This window comes from Lepidochelys kempii, chromosome 2 (assembly GCF_965140265.1).
Source record: "Lepidochelys kempii isolate rLepKem1 chromosome 2, rLepKem1.hap2, whole genome shotgun sequence".
Lineage (NCBI taxonomy): Eukaryota > Metazoa > Chordata > Testudines > Cheloniidae > Lepidochelys > Lepidochelys kempii.
Genome location: NC_133257.1, coordinates 232,199,194 through 232,217,671, shown reverse-complemented (window position 1 = coordinate 232,217,671; position 18,478 = coordinate 232,199,194). Strand labels below are relative to the sequence as shown.

The window sequence follows — 18,478 nt, the reverse complement described above, 5'->3', positions numbered from 1 at the left end:
CTCTGCATACTAACTAATCTCCATACCAATTCCCACCCCCCAAAGGTTCTGTGTGCTCTCCATTCCCTTCTCTTCCCATTTCAGAATCCAACATTCTCCTCCCCATGGATAGGGTTCTGTGTGCACCTCACTCCACTTTGTCTCTGCATGTCCCTCCATACTAGGGGCCCCCAATCTCTACCATCACCAGGTTTTCTGTTTGTCTCCACTCTCTTCCCTTTCCAAGCGCTCTGTCTGAACCTTCATAACTCCTGTTTCCCCCCATTTCCTCCTTTCCTCTGGCTTACCAGGGGCTCTGTATGTCCTTCTTCCTCCTTTACCAACCTGCCATCCACCAAAGGTTCTGTGTGCCCCATTCTACCCTCCCTCCATATCAGGGTCTCCAATCTCTTCATGTCTCCTTTCTCCTCCATCCTTATTCTTCTTTCTGTCTGGGAGATATAAGCCATTCAGGATGTCAACATGCTAAAACTCTATTGGAAGGATGGGCAGAGATGAGAGGCTGGAAGGTGTTAATGGGTGCCATCAATCAGTTCTTTGTCCTACAGACAATTGCAGAGGTGCTTGAGGCCTGGCTGTGCTGAAGATCTGGCAGGGGCTTCATGTGTCCCCCATTTCCCACCTTTCAGTTTTCCAAGTTCCTCCCAAATCCACAGGGCTCTGGTTGCCTACAACATTCCCTGAAATTTTGGAATTCATTGGATGGCCTGACAGACAGACATGCCATTGAATTGAGTATAAGGCCTTTGCAATTTCACCCAATTACTCAAATAAAAATTGTTCTAGTATAACTCTTAAACCAAAGGAGCATGTTCAAATGTGCAGGTTAGTCTGCTTTTCATTATGGACTGTGGAGCAGGAAGGAAACAGAGGGTAATTACATGCTTTTTAAAAAACAAACACACAAATGAGCTAAATATTAATTCATTTCAGTCTCCTGCTGCTGGAAGTTCTTCCAAGGAAGCCCTGGTCTACAATGCCAACTTACATTGGTATGACTACATCGCTCAGGCTGTGGAAAATCCCCTGAGAGACATAGCTATACCAACCTAACTCCAAATGTAGACAGCGCTATGTTGACGGTGAAGCCCTCCTGTCGACATAGCTACCACCTCTTGGAGAGGCGGAGTACCTACGTTGGGTGCTACAGCGGGCACAGCTGCACTACTGTAAGTGTAGACAAGCCCATACAGATGATGAGTGAAAATCAGAAATGTTTTCATAACTGGATAGTTTACCTTTAAAAACATATTTTAAAAACACACAGACTATCTGGTTTGATTTTAGATTATGTCGTGGCTTATGGTTCGATTAGCTCCTTCAGACATTCTAGTGTAGAAAGACATCAGAGAGACTCAAAGATACATTATAAAGAGACCTACCCTGTTCCTTTTACATTCAATGGGAATTTTGCAAGAATGTATCCAAAATCTTAATTAAAAAAAAAAAAAAGCCAAACTGGCAATGGTATGCACATCTTGTAAAACCCATTTTGCTGTATTTATAGCATTCGCCTCCCTATAGCACTAACCATTCAGCTCCATAGAACAGTATACATGACAGACAGTACTATAGTATACTGCCTGCAAGATCTGCCCCATAGTTCAGCTTGATGCTAGCTTTCCACTATGCTATTATTATAATAGAGATTGTGAGGGCACCTGCCCCTCAATAATGTAGGAAGGAAGGGAAGGGGCTAACTAGGAATCCATTAGAGCAGAAATATAAAGAGAAGAGAGTGGAAGGCTAAGGGAAAATCCCTGAAGGTCTACTACTATTTCTTCGGTGGGAGCCTTGTCTGCCCACCCCCACAGGACAGAGTTAGTGAACTTCCAGACCAGGAAGCAAGGAGGAACTGAGGAGCTACACTGACAAGTTATTTTATTTGAAAGAAATTTTCTAAGTTATGCATTTCTTTTTTAGGCCTAAGTTGAAGCAAGCCAGCCGTTCTTATCAGTTTGCCCTTATATTTTAGACCAGACTCCAAAAGCCCTGCTCATAAATCTCAATATAGCTGTACATATGTGTGCACCTGAAAGAGGCAGGACACATTTTTTTTTTTTCCCTTTTCCAGTTACTCCTGGCTATGGCCCAGGTCACATCCACAAAGAACTCTTCTTCACTTATATATTGAGGCATTTAAAAATAATGTTTAAAAGTTTCAGTGTAAACTGATCTCCTGATAACACCTGTGGGCCATGTGGAGTGGGGGCACAAGACCTCAAGGGAATTTGGGGGAGGTGTGGGGAACCACAGCAGAGTTGGAGGGGACACAGAAGACCTTGAGAGATGTAGAAGGGCAAAAAAGGTGAAATTTGTAATTCACATTAAACATTGTGAACCATTAAAATTTTCTACACACAAAACATAAGAGAGTAATTTTTTCTTTGTGGACAAAATCCTCTTAGATTTCCTCCTCACCTGCTATGCTGTCGACTACTCCCATACCCCACTCAGACGTAATCCTGTCTCAGTGTAGGGGGCTGGACTAGAGAGGTCCCCTCCAGCCCTCCATTTCTATGATTCTATCCCCCTTCTGTGGGCTTGCTATGAAACATGCAGGAGGGGAGCCCTGCTTTGATGGCCTCACAAGATCTATCAGAGATCTATCTATGGGTCCTCTACCTGGGTATTTTATGAGCTAATCCAAATTAAACTTTTGGTTCTTAATAAAACCAAACCAAACCAAACAAACAAACAGTGAAATACCCAAACAAAACCTTTCTTTAAAAAAAAATTAAGGTTGAAATAGTATTTCAGCGTGAGTCCAGTTTAACACCAAAAATTATTAAGGGCTGATGCTATAACCCTTATTGACTTAAGTAGTTCCATTAAAGCCAATGGTAAAACTCCTGTTGGCATTAGTGTGACTAGTTAAAAGGACTACTCTGATGAGTAGACTTGCAGGATCAGGCCCTGATTTCATAACAAAGGAATACAAGTTGGGCATTGAAATTGTTTTCCTGTGAGTGCTTTAAAAATGCATTTGCTGTTAGGCCATGTGGCAATGCTATAATGTATTATTAATGATCATTCTAAAATAATGAATTTATTGGGCTATTCAGATGAATGAAAGACTATTCACATGAGTAACTGTAGTAGCATAAAGCACCGTCACGTATTTACACTGATCTCCGGAACTAGTGAGTTAGCGTCCTATAGCAGTGGTTCTCAAAGCTGGTCCACCGCTTGTTCGGGGAAAGCCCCTGGCGGGCCAAACCGGTTTATCTGCTGCGTCCGCAGGTTCGGCCGATCGCGGCTCCCACTGGCCGCGGTTTGCCACTCCAGGCCAATGGGGGCTGCGGGAAGCGGCGCGGGCCAAGGGATGTGCTGGCTGCCTTTCCCGCAGCCCGCATTGGCCTGGAGCAGCGAACCACGGCCAGTGGGAGCCGTGATTGGCCGAACCTGCGGACGCGGCGGATAAACAAACCGGTCCGGCCCGCCAGGGGCTTTCCCCGAACAAGCAGTGGACCGGCTTTGAGAACCACTGTCCTATAGTAATTCAAATGTTAAAGAAATAGAACGTACAATGCGTTTTTCAGGGTCTTTGTGTGAATATGCCACTTGGTAAAGGTTGGGGTTTTTTTGTTTTTGTTTTGTTGGTTTTGTCTTTGCTGATTTTCGGCTTGTTCCTGCTTTCCTTGAAGTCAATGATAGAACTCTGATTGGCAGAATTTGCATGAGTAAGGACGAAAAAATGAATGTTTCAAGATTGGGTTTGATTTTTAAGCAAAGGATTGTAGCATGGAGATTGTGCTGGCTGAGAAACGATGCAGTACTTTTATTATGTATTCGTAATACTAATGCAAAAGCAATAGTAATACCCGCATGTTCTTAATAAACAAGCTCTTTCCAGTACTGGTTTAGGAATATTAAAATATGTTAATACATTATTATGATTTTATGTATATAGCATCAAAGAGTGGTGGTGGTGGGGAAACTTCACACACACTTCAACTGACAGGTCAGATCACCAAAGAGCTCACAATCTAGAGTGCTGATCCTAAAGAGAGACACTAAAATAAGCAGAAATGACAGAGTACAGACAAAGAACAGGCCTGTCCTGGGGGAAGGTGCCATTTTTTTCATAATCATTTTTTCAAAGCAGATGGAAATGTACCCTTGCACCTTACATGGAAACTGCTGAGCTATGGAAGTTTTACAGATGAGCCCTTTGTCCCATAATCACACATGACAAAGGGTTTTAATCACACAATTATTATGGAATCAAAGAAATTGGAGACTTCTAAAGACCTATAGTTGTTAGGTCATTTGAGCATTGGCCTGCTAAACCCAGGGTTGTGAGTTCAGTACTTGAGGGGGCCATTTACAGATCTGGGGCAAAAATTGGGGATCGGTCCTGCTTTGAGCAGGGGGTTGGACTAGATGACCTCCAGAGGTCCCTTCCAACCCTGATATTCTATGATTCTATGATTTAATGCCTCACATGGCCAATGCACGGCTGCTCCCTATGAGCCCCTGTGTTTTATGAGAGAATGGAGTTGGTAGAGTATTCTCCAGGACGGGCCCTCAGCTTTACAAAAAATCCACTCACCTGTTTGTGAAAAATAGCACAATCTGCAAATCTTGAAGTCTTGGGGAAAGAGGGATATGCTGAGAGCTGGGTTTAGGGGCTGTGTATTTTCTGCTTTTGGGGAAGCTGCAAGGTTACACCCTCAAACACTGGGAGATTTCAGTTCTGTATCTGAAGTTGAGACACTGAGCCCCTCTCACCACATTGCACTACAACCCCAGTCATCCATTCAAAATACTAATGCACCTAGGCTAACATCATTCCCACAGTGTTCTCTCCTAAGCTACTTCTTGCTCCCTACTTGGTCCAATTACCCCCTTTCCCAGGAATTTCAGGAGATACCAAATAGCTGCTTCCCGGTAACAGAATCTTCTGGGAATCACCAGGCAAAGGTTCTTTCCCACATGTTCCCTCTCTCCCCACTGGGCAGAAATGCTCCTCCTGGTGCATAACGCTTAGCTGTAAAGAAGTTGCAAGACAGAATTGTTTAGTTACCACACATGGCTGATGGAGAACTATCTGCAGTCATCTCAGAAAACAGGTGGTTTAGGATCTTACAGGTTGGGAAAGCAGAGAGAGATTTACTGTTTGAAGAACCCTACAGAGAATCAAAGGAACATCCATAACAGTGCATTTACTGCTGTTGCAGCAACTTAATGCTCTCGACTTCCATTCACAGTAATGGGGTATGATGTCCTTGTTTTGGGTTTCAGCGGGGGCAGGGAGGAGGAAGGATAGCTCAGTAGTTTGAATTGGCCTGCAAAACCCAGGGTTGTGAGTTCAATCCCTGAGGGGGCCATTTAGGGATCTGGGGCAAAAATTTGGGATTGGTCCTGCTTTGAGCAGGGGGTTGGACTAGATGACCTCCTGAGGTCCCTTCCAACCCTGATATTCTATGATTCTATGAAGTAATTCCCTTAGCATTCATTAATACTTTTGAGCTTTCTGCTTTACTGTTATTTGCTTGGCTGCACAAGGAGTAATAAATTTATGCAGAAGTGGATTAAGATTTATTGGGGACCAAGGCACAAAGAACTTTTGGGTCCCCCACACTCCTTCGCCATGGCGCCCCATCCTCTGCTCCTCCTCTCCCCCGAGACCCTGCCTCTTAGCCAGGCCAGAAGCCAGAGCCAGGCAGTGGTAAAAGCTGTGGCAGCTGCCTAGGGAGACGGTTTGCTGTGGGGAGCCCAATGGTGCCAGAACCTTGTAAAAGTGTGTGTGTGGGGGGGGGGGGCGCAAGGCCAAATTGGCAGAGGAATCCCCCACATTGTCCCTGGACCCTGCTGCCTCCTCTCCATTGCCCCGAGCTCCCTTTCATGGCATGGCACCCCAGGCTCACCCTGCTCCTTGCCTCTTGATCACAGCACCCCCCCCCACCATGGCCCCCCCGACCCGTGAGGCTGACCCTGTGTTCACCTTATTTCCAAACTCTACTGCCTTCCTAGATTGGCATCAGGATACACATGACAAAATTAAAACTCCCAGGCTCAGTGTAGAGTAAGATCGAAACAGCCAGCTACTAACATTAAGATTTATACTCCTCCTCTCGTGGCCAAAAATCAGGCTCTCAGTATATTAGGATGCACCCAACAGGCCCAGAATGACAGGATTCACATTAGAGAGACAAGGTGGGTGATGTAAATATATTTTATTGGACCAGCTCCTGTTGGTGAGAGAGACAAGCTTTCGAACTTACAGATCTGAAGAAGAGTTCTGCATAAGCTTGGAAGCTTGTCTCTCCCCAAGAGAAGTTGCTCCAGTAAAAGATATTACCTCTCCCACCTTGCCTCGCTAATATCCTGGGTCCAACAGGGCTACAAAAGCACTGTATACAAAAATGGAGGATTCACATTAGCAGCCCAGAGTGATCATCACACCAGGGCACTATTTTCAAGGTTCATATTTCTAGCATAACGCTGTTACGACACCACGGCACCAGCACTACCAGCACAATGAGATACATATAGCAGGGTGTGGATGCACTCCTGGAGCCCCCCCAGTTGGCTGTGGCAGTAATCTGCCACTGCATTTGTGGTTAAGATAATGTCTTAAAACTATCTTTCCCCCTGCATGTAAGGGAGGAAAGATGGTCTTATTCAAGTACTACAAACTGTGACCCAGGAGATCTGGGTTCAATTTCTGGCTCTGCCACAGATTTTCTGTTTGACCATGGGCAAGCCACTTGGTTTCACTCAGTCTGTTCTGGACTGGAATCAAGAAGACCTGGAAGTAGCAAGCCCAAAGGGATTCTTTGTTCAGGATGCTGGACATGAACAGGCTCTGTAGTGCCATGGTTCTCTAGTTCAGTGGCTCTTAACCTTTCGAGACTACTGTACCCCTTTCAGATATCTGAATGATCTGGAGGATGGCGTGGATTGCACCCTCAGCAAGTTTGCAGATGACACTAAACTGGGAGGAGTGGTAGATATGCTGGAGGGTAGGGATAGGATACAGAAGGACCTAGACAAATTAGAGGAATGGCCAAAAGAAATCTGATGAGGTTCAACAAGGACAAGCGCAGAGTGCTGCACTTAGGACGGAAGAATCCCATGCACCGCTACAGACTAGGGACTGAATGGCTAGGCAGCAGTTCTGCAGAAAAGGACCTAGGGGGTTACAGTGGACGAGAAGTTGGATATGAGTCAACAGTCAACAGTGTGCCATTGCTGCCAAGAAGACCAATGGCATTTTGGGCTGTATAAGTAGGGGCATTGCCAGCAGATCGAGGGACGTGATCGTTCCTCTCTATTCAACATTGGTGAGGCCTCATCTGGAGTACTGTGTCCAGTTTTGGGCCCCACACTACAAGAAGGATGTGCAAAAATTAGAAAGCGTCCAGCAGCGGGCAACAAAAATGATTAGGGGACTGTAACATATGATTTATGAGGAGAGGCTGAGGGAACTGGGATTGTTTAGTCTGCAGAAGAGAAGAATGAGGGGGGGGGGGATTTGATAGCTGCTTTCAACTACCTGAAAGGGGGTTCCAAAGAGGATGGATCTAGACTGTTCTCAGTGGTAGCAGATGACAGAATGAGGAGTAATGGTCTCAAGTTGCAGTGGGGAGGTTTAGGTTGGATATTAGGAAAAACTTTTTCACTAGGAGGGTGGTGAAGCACAGGAATGCGTTACCTAGGGAGGTGGTAGAATCTTCTTCCTCAGAAGTTTTTAAGGTCAGGCTTGAGAAAGCCCTGGCTGGGATGATTTAGTTGGGGTTTGGTCCTGCTTTGAGCAGGGGGTTGGACTAGATGACCTCCTGAGGTCCCTTCCAACCCTAATATTCTATGATTCTATGATTTGTCTTGTGTATGCCCAAGTTTCACCTCACTTAAAAACTACTTGCTTACAAAATCAGACATAAAAATACAAAAGTGTCACAGTCACATTATTACTGAAAAATTGCTTATTTTCTCATTTTTACCATATAATTAAAAATAAATCAGTTGGAATATAAATATTGTACTTACATTTCAGTGTACAGTATGTCACCTTCTACAGGACAGGCCCAGCAAAGAAAATAACAGAACGCCACTAGCCATCACCTTCAGTCCCCAACTAAAACCTCTCCAATGCATCATCAAGGTTTTACAACCTATCCTGAAGGACGACCCATCACTCTCACAGATCTTGGGAGACAGGCCAGTCCTTGCTTACAGACAGCCCCCCAACCTGAAGCAAATACTCATCAGCAACCACACACCACACAACAGAACCACTAACCCAGGAACCTATCCTTGCAACAAAGCGCGTTGCCAACTGTTCCACATATCTATTCAGGGGACACCATCATAGGGCCTAATCACATCAGCCACACCATCAGAGGCTCGTTCACCTGCACATCTACCAATGTGATATATGCCATCATGTGCCAGCAAAGCCCCTCTGCCATGTACATTGGCCAAACTGGACAATCTCTACGTAAAAGAATAAATGGACACAAATCAGACATCAAGAATTGTAACATTCAAAAACCAGTCGGGGAATACTTCAATCTCTCCGGTCACTTGATTACAGACCTAAAATGTGCAATTCTTCAACAAAAAAACTTCAAAAACAGACTCCAACGAGAGACTGCTGAATTGGAATTAATTTGCAAACTGGATACAATTAATTTAGGCTTGAATAGAGACTGGAAGTGGATGGGTCATTACACAAAGTAAAACTATTTCCCCATGTTTATTCCCCCCCCTCCACCCCACACTGTTCCTCAGACGTTCTTGTCAACTACTGGAAATGGCCCACCTTGATTATTACTACCAAAGGTTTCCCCCCCCACCCCTGCACTCCTGCTGGTAACAGCTCACCTTGAGTGATCACTCTCTGGTTACAGTGTGTATGGTAACACCCATTGTTTCATGTTCTCTATGTATATAAATCTCCCCACTGTATTTTCCACTGAATGCATCCGATGAAGTGAGCTGTAGCTCACGAAAGCTTATGCTCAAATAAATTTGTCAGTCTCTAAGGTGCCACAAATCCTTTTCTTTCTGTGAATACAGACTAACACGGCTGCTACTCTGAAACCTGTCAGTATATAGAACAGTATAAACAAGTCATTGTCTGTGTGAAATTTTAGTTTGTACTGACTTTGCCAGTGCTTTTTATGTCGCCTGTTGTTAAACTAGGCAAACATCTAGATGAGTTGATGTACCCCCAGGGGTATGCGTACCCCTGGTTGAGAACCAGCACTCTAGTTTGCTGGATGCCAATGCTCTACTGGTATAGGCTAGTGGTGCAAACTACTGCATTGTTCTGCACTAGATACACACCAAAACCTCCAGGGGCTTGTACTAGAAATAAATTTAGCCTGTCTGATGGGCTCAAAGGGACTCAATTGTGTTCTGTGTCATTTGGCCTGGCAAAGCACCTGACTGCGCTCTTCATCCCCAAAAGAGTGTGGCTAGCTGGAGTAAGTGTGGCCAAGCACTGTCTCCTCTGTCCGCCAGTTGAGGTTAGGTACAGCTACTGGCCTATGCATGCTACCTTCTTTCTATAGCTGCCTCTAGTGCTCCCTGAGGCATTCATTATATTTTCCCTGTGAAGACATAAAGCTTTACAGCACTTTTAACTCAGGGTGTATCTGCACTAGTCTTCCCTCCGAATTTTCCACAAACAACTGTGTAGCTCACCAATGGTAGCAAGGATGAGAAAGTTAGCATACAGGGCTCCGAGCTGTACTGGTGAGAACAAAAGTGGGAAATTTTAAAGGAAAAGCATTCAGTCTGGACAGTGCCTAATTCTCCACTCCCCTATCTGCTCTCCAGCAAAACCCTTTGGCCTGGCTTACACATACAAGTTGCAGTAGTTTAATTAAAAGGGTGGTGTTAAATTGATTCAGTTAGATCAGCACAACTGTGTGTGTGGTCTTACATCTGGTTTACAATAATAGATACGTCAGCAGCAGAGGCAAATTAAACCAGCATAAGCCAGGCTTAAATCGAGGTAAGTGTCTACACACACAGATGTTTCACTTTAGCTAAATTGCTTAAACATTACACCATATCTTAAACCACTACAGTTTGTGTGTGTAGACAAGACTTTTGTGGCAAAGCCAGGGTCTGACATGCATTCTCTGCATAGAAAATAACAATGGCTTTATTTTTTGGGAAGACTTTGTAGATATATGTATTGACTCTCTGGGTAATTTATCCCTTATTTCCCATATTTACTGTGAGGATAACTGCAGTAAGAAGATGATGACAGCAAAACTGGTGAGCAGTGAAGATATGAAAATTCTAGAAAAAATCCACATACTTTAGCTTAAGGCTCTTTTGGGCACTCCCCAAAGCACCAGGAAGCAAACTGAAGTGAAAGCAATTTATCAGACCTACTAGATTAAATTTCCTGAAAGTAAAGATTATTAATCTGTGATGTTGTTTCTCCAGGATGGATGAGTTCAGCACTTTTTCCTCTGGCTGAGAATTTAAACTAGTCCTTGGACAAGCAGGCTGGATTTAAAGCGTACAGCTCACATTTGTTGAACCAAACAGTACCTCATGCCTAAAAGCCTTATAATTAACAAGGACTGAACCATAAAAAAATTGAACAACACTTGAAAATATACAAGACCATTTTTTTGTTGCATAAATGTTATAGTGGTGACAAGTTAATTACCATCCCGTTAAAAGATCTTGTGCTGGATTACAGTTCGACAAGTCATTATTTTTATTTCCAAATAATAAAGCACAGCCTCAGTAACTCATGGCACCATGCAGAATTACTGCTGCATTATCCGTGGCTAGGAATATAATTAATTCCTGTCACCATTGCAGAGGATACTTACAATTTTTAAGTAAAATTATTTAGGTATTGCAGTGAAATATTGAGAATTTATTTTATAAAAGGAACAGCTGTCAAGCCCCATATCTCAGAAAACAGAGTTGGCACAGAATAGACTCATTTTACAAAACATTATGGCTAAAAATATCAAGATCCTCCTGCCCCCATTTTGTAAGCATTAGCTGTGTTTGGACTGCATTAAGAGTTCCTAGGCAGCACACTCATGCCATGTATCTGCCATGCTTTGTGCTAAACCAGTGCTTGTCTTTAAGGGTTAAGGAGGAATTTTTTGAATGCTGCTGATGGGGATTGTGAATATTTGTTTCACTTTTCCTTGAGCTCCGTGCATGTCAGAAGGCTGTGAGTGGTTGGTTTTGTCAGGATTTGAATGGTGGTGACTGATTTTGATCTTTATGAACATGTCAATTTAGCTGTGTCATCTTCTTAGGATCTGAGTCCTCTGCAGTACTGGTGCATGTTGAGGTTCTAGCTTATCCCACACCTGATTATATTGCCAGGAATAATGATTGGTAGAATACGGAGAAGCACTTTTAAAACTGAGCATAGGTTAGAGGTATCCATCACTCACGCCCAATTGTTAACATGAAGAAAGGACTGGTTGGGAGAATGATTCCAAACAAGTATTGATAACCTCTGGGGCTTCATGTGGCCACTGTTTATTTGAGGCACAATGCCTCCAGGAACTCCTGGTAGGATGGTCCCGCTCTGCGTTGCTTACAACTCAGCCGATGGCTGGCACTCATTGTTTGTACTTGCTTTAGTAATTGCCAGTGTAACCCACCAATCAGTGGGTACATCTTCGCTTTGTCTGGGAGCAAGCCTCCCAGCCTGGGTATAGATTAGTGGTAGTGGGGCTCTCACTTGTGTACTAAAATAGCAGCACAGACATTGCAGTGCCAGTTGCAGCTCGGGCTAGCCACATGAGGTCAACCCTACCCCTTGGGTCCAAGCTCACTTCCAGCTGCAACGTAGACATACCCAGTACATATAACATGTTCCCCTCTGGGTCTGATACACAGAGAATGTGAGACTGTTACAGCCCCCAGCTATGCAGGCAGGCTCCTTAGCTCAAGCTGTAAAGTCTCAGCTTTGGAGGTCTCTGTTTGCTAAGATGGATGCTGCCATCCTCTTATCTAGTAGATACCTAGATCTAACAGCAGCCAGAGGTATTTTCTTTAATAGACTATATATTTCCCCTTTAATGCCTTTGGTTCATACATAGGCTGTTTTGGGAAGGAAGAACGTTGCTCACAGCCGCATGCTACTGTAGATTTCCCATTACCCTTTCTCAGGAAACAGTGGCTTCTTCTTCCAAGCACATAGACTGAAATTGTACAACCAATGAACTGCAGTTAGCAAAACATTTGGAGTTTATAGTCCAGCTCTAACTATGTTTCATATAAAACTGAAGAAAACAGGAGTGCTCTGGGATGTATGCAAGACCCTATTCCAACTTTAACTAGTCTAGAGAATTTGATTATGTGAACGAATTCATTACTTGGAAGTGCTAGAGGAGAAATGGCTTGATAATTGGTTGGGCTGATACTGCTGAGATAGCAAAGTGGAGATATCCAGCGGCACAGGGCATTTGTTAGCTTAAGTAAATATGCAAATTTACCTCGATCAAAGGCGGACAAACTTTTTGGCCTGAGGGCCACAGAGGGTTTCCAAAATTGTATGGAGGGCCAGTTAGGGGAGGCTTTGCCTCCCCAAACAGCCAGGCGTGGCCCGGCCCCCGACCCCTATCCAAAGTCCCCTGCTTCTTGCCGTCTGATGCCCTCCCCCTCCGCCCCGCCCGGGACTCCTACCCTATCCAACCCCCCCGTTCCCTGTCCCCTGATGGCCCCCCGGGGACTTCTGCCTTATCCACCACCCCCTGCTCCCTGTCCCCTGACCGCCCCGGACCTCCCGCCCCTGAATGTCCCCTGCTGCCCCAACCAACCCCTCCTCTCCTTCCTGACTGCCCCCCTAGGACCCCTGCCCCCATTCAACCCCCCTGTTCCCTGCCCTCTGACCGCCTCAACTCCTATTCACACCCCAGCCCCCTGACCACCCCCTCAAACTTCCCTGCTCTCTATCCAACCCCCCCCCCGGCTCCTTACCACACTGCCTGGAGCACCAGTGGCCACGCCATGCCCTTCAGCTGCGCTGCCCCAAGAGCTCTCAGCCCCGCTGCCCAGAGCACAGCACCGGCAGCGCAGTGAGCTGAGGCTGCTGGGGAAGGGGAACAGCAGGGGAGGGGCCGGGAACTAGCCTCCTGGGCCAGGAGCTCCGGGGCCAGGCAGGAGGGTCCCGTGGGCCGGATGTGGCCCGCAGGCCATAGTTTGCCCACCTCTGACCTAGATTCTTGGTTTCACATCACAAATGACAAGTTATTTTTGATTTGTTAAAAGACCACTAAAGTATGTGCACAAGACAATTTTCTTTCTGGTTTATTTGATAGTCTGGGTGGCTAATTGCTATTCACAAAGCCCCACCTACCTGTCCTTATCCTATTAAAACACTACCCCCCTCCATACCCCTCTTTTTCTTATCTTTGAGCTCTAGTAGCATCTCTCTATTTTTTCTGATTGCTGTTTCCATCACTAATGACACAGTCCTAAAGCTGCTTATTGATAAGACTGGTTTTCAACAAACACAGCACAGCGTCAATAAAATAAAGAACAGTTGGATGTTGTGTCAAGTTTCCACTGGGGAAATTCTTTGCTACCATGAACTGCATAAACTCTGCAATTATGTCAGAACTCAAATGTTTTTAAACAGCTGAGAAACTCAGGGTTAGACTTATAAAAATGGACTAAATTGTAGAGCCAAATCCCATTTGGAGTTTTGCCAAAATTCAGACTAGCGCTAATACCCTCCCCTTCTCGTAGGAAAAGACTTGGAAAAGGAAGACTGAACCATGGCTTTTTGACTCCTTGGCCTACAGGTGTACTTGGCATCAGAGCTGATTAGCCAGAGGGTAGGGGTACTATTTCTTTTGGGCAAGCTACGATCTGAGGGAATAACAACAAAGCCATGACCTGTGGATCTTATCCTGTGCAGGGTCCACCTCCCTGAAATAGTAGTAATATGGCTCTTGAATGTACCACGCTATCACTAACTGAGCAATTCTTAGCATCTTTTTTGAATCATGCAGAAACTTAGTATGTTAAAAGAAAATACTTTTTAGATAATGATTAGCAGGTGTCAGTATAATAAACATAATCATAGGTTTCAACTGGAGTTTAGGGTGCACAAGAAGGGAAGGACTGGGCCCTATCCAATGTTTATTGTTATGTTTGCATAAATTTAGACTGGGATTTTCAAAGGCAGTTAGGTGCCCAAATTCCAATGGGAGTTGGAAATATGTGTTAACTACTTATGCTAAACAATCTGTTCCACCTTGTATTTAGCTATGACACCTTGAGTACATTTCCCAGTCCTGAAGAAGAGCTCAGAGAAAGCTTAAAAGCTTGTCTATTTTGCCAACAGAAGTTGGTCCAATAAAAGATATTACCTTATCCACCTTGTTTCTCTAAAACCCTTAGGCTCCATTGCAAAAGTCCAGTCTTATATTACTTTTTAATAAACACTGTATTGTACCAAATATATGCAACAGTATTCACGTCTTTTTCCCAAGACTGCAAAACTTGATTTTGTTTGACGTCCATCTGCATACGACACACACTGTATTTCACCCTATACAAAAGACTAGCAGATGTCTTATACAACACTCACTTCCAGCTAAAACATGGCTTTGAGAGCTTAAGTAGGACTAAGTGGCATGGGGCGTGTCTACAAAATGCAAAGAAAACCCTGTGGTGCTGAATCTCAGAGCCTGGGTCAAATTACTTGGGATCACAGAGCTTGGGTTATTTATAAGAATGTGGACAGTCCTGCTTAGGCTGGAGCCTGGGATCTGAAACGTGGCAAGGGGTGACGGTCTCAGAGCCTGGGCTCCTGCTCAAGCAGGAATGTCTACACTGATATGTTTAGCCTCTCAGCCTGATCCCTGCAAATTGACTTGGGCTCTGAGACTTGACATCAAGGGTTTTTCTTTGCAATACAGACATGCTCATACAGGCCTTTTGTTGGTCTTCTGCTCAATGGCGAATTTCACAGTAGCACATCAGAGAGGATGAATTTTTGAAGCTTGGTAGTTCTCAATGGAAGTTTATTCTTTAAGAAGATATTCTGACTAATGGAAAATGGCAACGGTTGGTCTCATGGCCATTGCCTTATACATAAATCCTATTTTTCTCAGTGCTCAAACTCAAGACAAGTGAAGAATCTACAGCTAGCAGATCATGGTAATGAGCTATATAAAAAGGTCAAAACAAATATATAGAACTCTGGGACAATTATCTGTTGTTTTCATCTAAATTCAGTTTGAACTAGTTCAATGAAAAAGGGGCTCACTCAATCATAAATAATTTTAAAATAGAAAAGCTTAGTTCATCCTACGTGAACCAAACTATTTAAATTCCATTTTTAGCTTCCCTGAATGAATGATTCTAAATCACGCACCCAAGAATTCTCAACATGAAAGGGCTATTACTGTATCATTATTGCCAACTGCCTGCTTCTTTTATGAAAAATTAGGTAGCTGTTTTTGAAATATGTTAGCTTTGGTACACACGAAGTTAAAGGAAAATAAGAACAACAATGGATTGAAGGGTTTTTATAACATAAAATATAAAAAAGCAATGCTATTATACAAGAACATCTTAATTTTCCTAAACTTTTAAACCACGTTTTTCACGTTTGAAAACTTTTAAGAGAATGAAGAGTTAACAAGTGTGACGTTAAGCTAGCCGACTGTAAAAAATCCTTAGACGTGCATACGGGTAACTGGCAGTAATGGAAGAACAAATGCAGAAGAAATAGATAAAAGCTAAATTGGAATTAATGGTAAAAGGTGCCACACAAGGTTATATATGAATGGGTATAGCACTAAATTACAAGTGATTTTCTCATATAACTAAAAGGTCAGGGCAGTTTGACCTACAACTGGAGTCTGCTTTAAAATTTTAATTTAGTTACTGCTTGGTAAAATTTGGCCTCAAAAGTTCCAGTCAAAGGGGAAATGCAGAATTTATACAGAATCCTTTTGTTGTACCTAACCATCTATTGACTGTTATCATCCAAGGACACATCTAGCTATAGGCCCTTATTGATCAGATATAGCTTAGTTTTCCATTACAAAAGGTTCACTTTGATTTGAGTTTTATAGGATCTAGTTTGGAAAGGCTAAAGACTCTGTATTTGGTTGACCTGGAAACTTCTACTCTTTATGAAAGGCTGACAAATCACAGCATATCAAAGAACAAACCTGTGGCTACAGAGGTTTTATCAGAGCCTAATCTAAGGGCTATTGTAAAACTCAATGCATAATTGAAGATTCATGAAGAACAACTTCCCAGATTAAAAGCTAGGTTTATTATGTGAATGAGAAATCCTGCTGAATGACTTTGCTTCCATACTGTTTGAAGTCCATATCACCACCTTCATTTTTATTTCAAGAACTAAACCAAGAAAAGTGAATCTATAGCTGCTGGTTTCTATTTCTGAAATCAAGGAGCTTTATGCACTGAAACTGCCTACCTAGGCTTAAAGAAAACCATACCACAAAGTCTACCAAGGGACTACATCTGAGTTCTTCCTCTTGGTTTTGTACGTTTTGCTCTCTGTTTCAGAGATTTCCTTCTCAGATCTTAGGCAAGAGGAGGAAAGCCAAATATAGTGTTTGAAGTAAGTCCCCCAGTGTGGGAGAGAACTGGAATTTATTTTTTAAAAATATATTGATTGGGTTTGAAGTAATTTTATATTATTATGCTCTTTAAGAAGATGAGCATTGAAGCATTTGTTTTGACAAAACAAAGTGTAATAACTTCAAAAACAAACAAGGGAAAGAACAGGTCAAATGTGGGGCTGACCAACCATAGCAGTATCCCTTTTAATAAAGTTTTAAATGGTTAATTTGTAAGTTACCTTATTCAGAGTTTCCAGTTATATTTCAAATCCATGCCAATTAACAACAAATGAACAGCCCTGCATGAGGCAAAGTTCAATACTTTCCTAGCTGTGCTGTTGCTATTGATAGTGAGGTGAAGATGTTATCCAGACAGATGAGTGACTGGAAAAACGATTCAGAGGGGGATATTTAACTTATGAGAGGAGGAGAACTAAATAAAAAATCCCCTCATGGATATCACTGGTGAACCAAGCAGCAAAAAATCAATCCAGAATGTCAAGGGCCATATGGACACCACACATTCTTTCAAGCCTAAGACAACTGTAAAAGGTAACTAATATCAACAGTAAAGCTTCCCTTTACATCAGTGCAGGTCTAGTGCATTTCGTCACGCAGAACAAATCAGCATTCATTCTGAGGGTCTGATCCAAACCCACTGAAGTCAATGGGAGTCTTTCTAATGGCTTCAATGAGCTATGTTTAGTGACTCAATGCTACTTCTCTTGAAGTCAATGGCAAAACTCTCAACAATTCAAAAGGGAGCATGAACTGAGATGCTGATACTGCCAGGAGGACTGTGGGGTGTGGTCTCTTGAAGAGCCCCATTTAAAAGGGTCCATAATATTATATGCCTAATCAGAGAATACATGTGGATAGCAACTGTAATCTATGATAAATACAAATACTGTATCTTATAGTATCTTATATAGACCACATCACAACAGAACAAATATATGAATACTGCTATTAAAAAACTATCACCAGCCCCACTCCCCATATCATCTTCTCCCCTAGATTTTTGCCTTTAAAAGATCATCTTTTTGGATGCTAAAGTTATTTTACTGTTACACTAATGAGTTATAAAGACAGTTGTAAACATTTAATTTACTAAGCAGTAGCTTAGCCTTTTTACCCTGGTACTGTGCCATAGAGATGTGGATAATTTAAGTCCCTTGGGGTCCTGGTATTTCTACACTCTGATTTAGATTAATTAAGCTGAGCAGGCTGTAGTTATGTAACCTATTGACATTGTTTACACACACACACAAAAATCACCTCTTACCTCCATTATCTTTTAGGTGCAGTGCTATCTTGGTATCATCTAAAAAAGAAATTCACCATTACTAACACAGGAAACCTAGTTTAATTAGGTCATAGATCTCTTTAATGATATTCCAATGTCCAACAGATTTAACCATCAGAATAGAATTTGGTGTTCTACTCATACAGGGCTTGATCCTCTTGCCTTCACACTGAGTAGTACCTTACTCCTCTAATAGTACTAAGACATCTAAAGGACTATCAGTGGAGTAAGATAGAATTCAAAATGAATAAAGGGATGAGGATCTAGCCCATAGCTTTTAAAAGCACCTTTACCACCTTTACCTATGTAATATAAGTATGATTATTTGTATGACTGACTCTGTAGGTCACATGACATATTTAGGACTCAGGTAGCAGCTGACAGTAAAAAAAAACAAAACAATTATTAACTGTTCCCATAAGAAATCATTGGAAAAATATACCCATTTCAAAGTCTCTATATATTTCCAGATTTCTTTTATTACTTGTATATTTGATGAGCCAAATATCTGGGGCATTATTAGCAAATGAGCATTCAAGAATAAAGCTACAAATCCTGCAGTGTCAGCTTCTAAACTTTTCTTGCTGCTTTGCTGCAATGGAAGCCA

General features: G+C 42.8%; 1 protein-coding gene across 2 annotated transcripts in view; it reads right to left on the bottom strand.

The window, feature by feature from the left end:
• Nucleotides 1-18,478, bottom strand: part of PLXDC2 (plexin domain containing 2) — a 418,545-nt gene that overhangs the window by 36,779 nt on the left and 363,288 nt on the right. For both annotated transcript variants that reach the window (XM_073334185.1, XM_073334184.1), the window contains exon 12: nt 17,851-17,889. In XM_073334185.1, the coding sequence (XP_073190286.1) occupies nt 17,851-17,889 (39 nt within the window). The remainder of the gene's footprint in view (nt 1-17,850; nt 17,890-18,478) is intronic.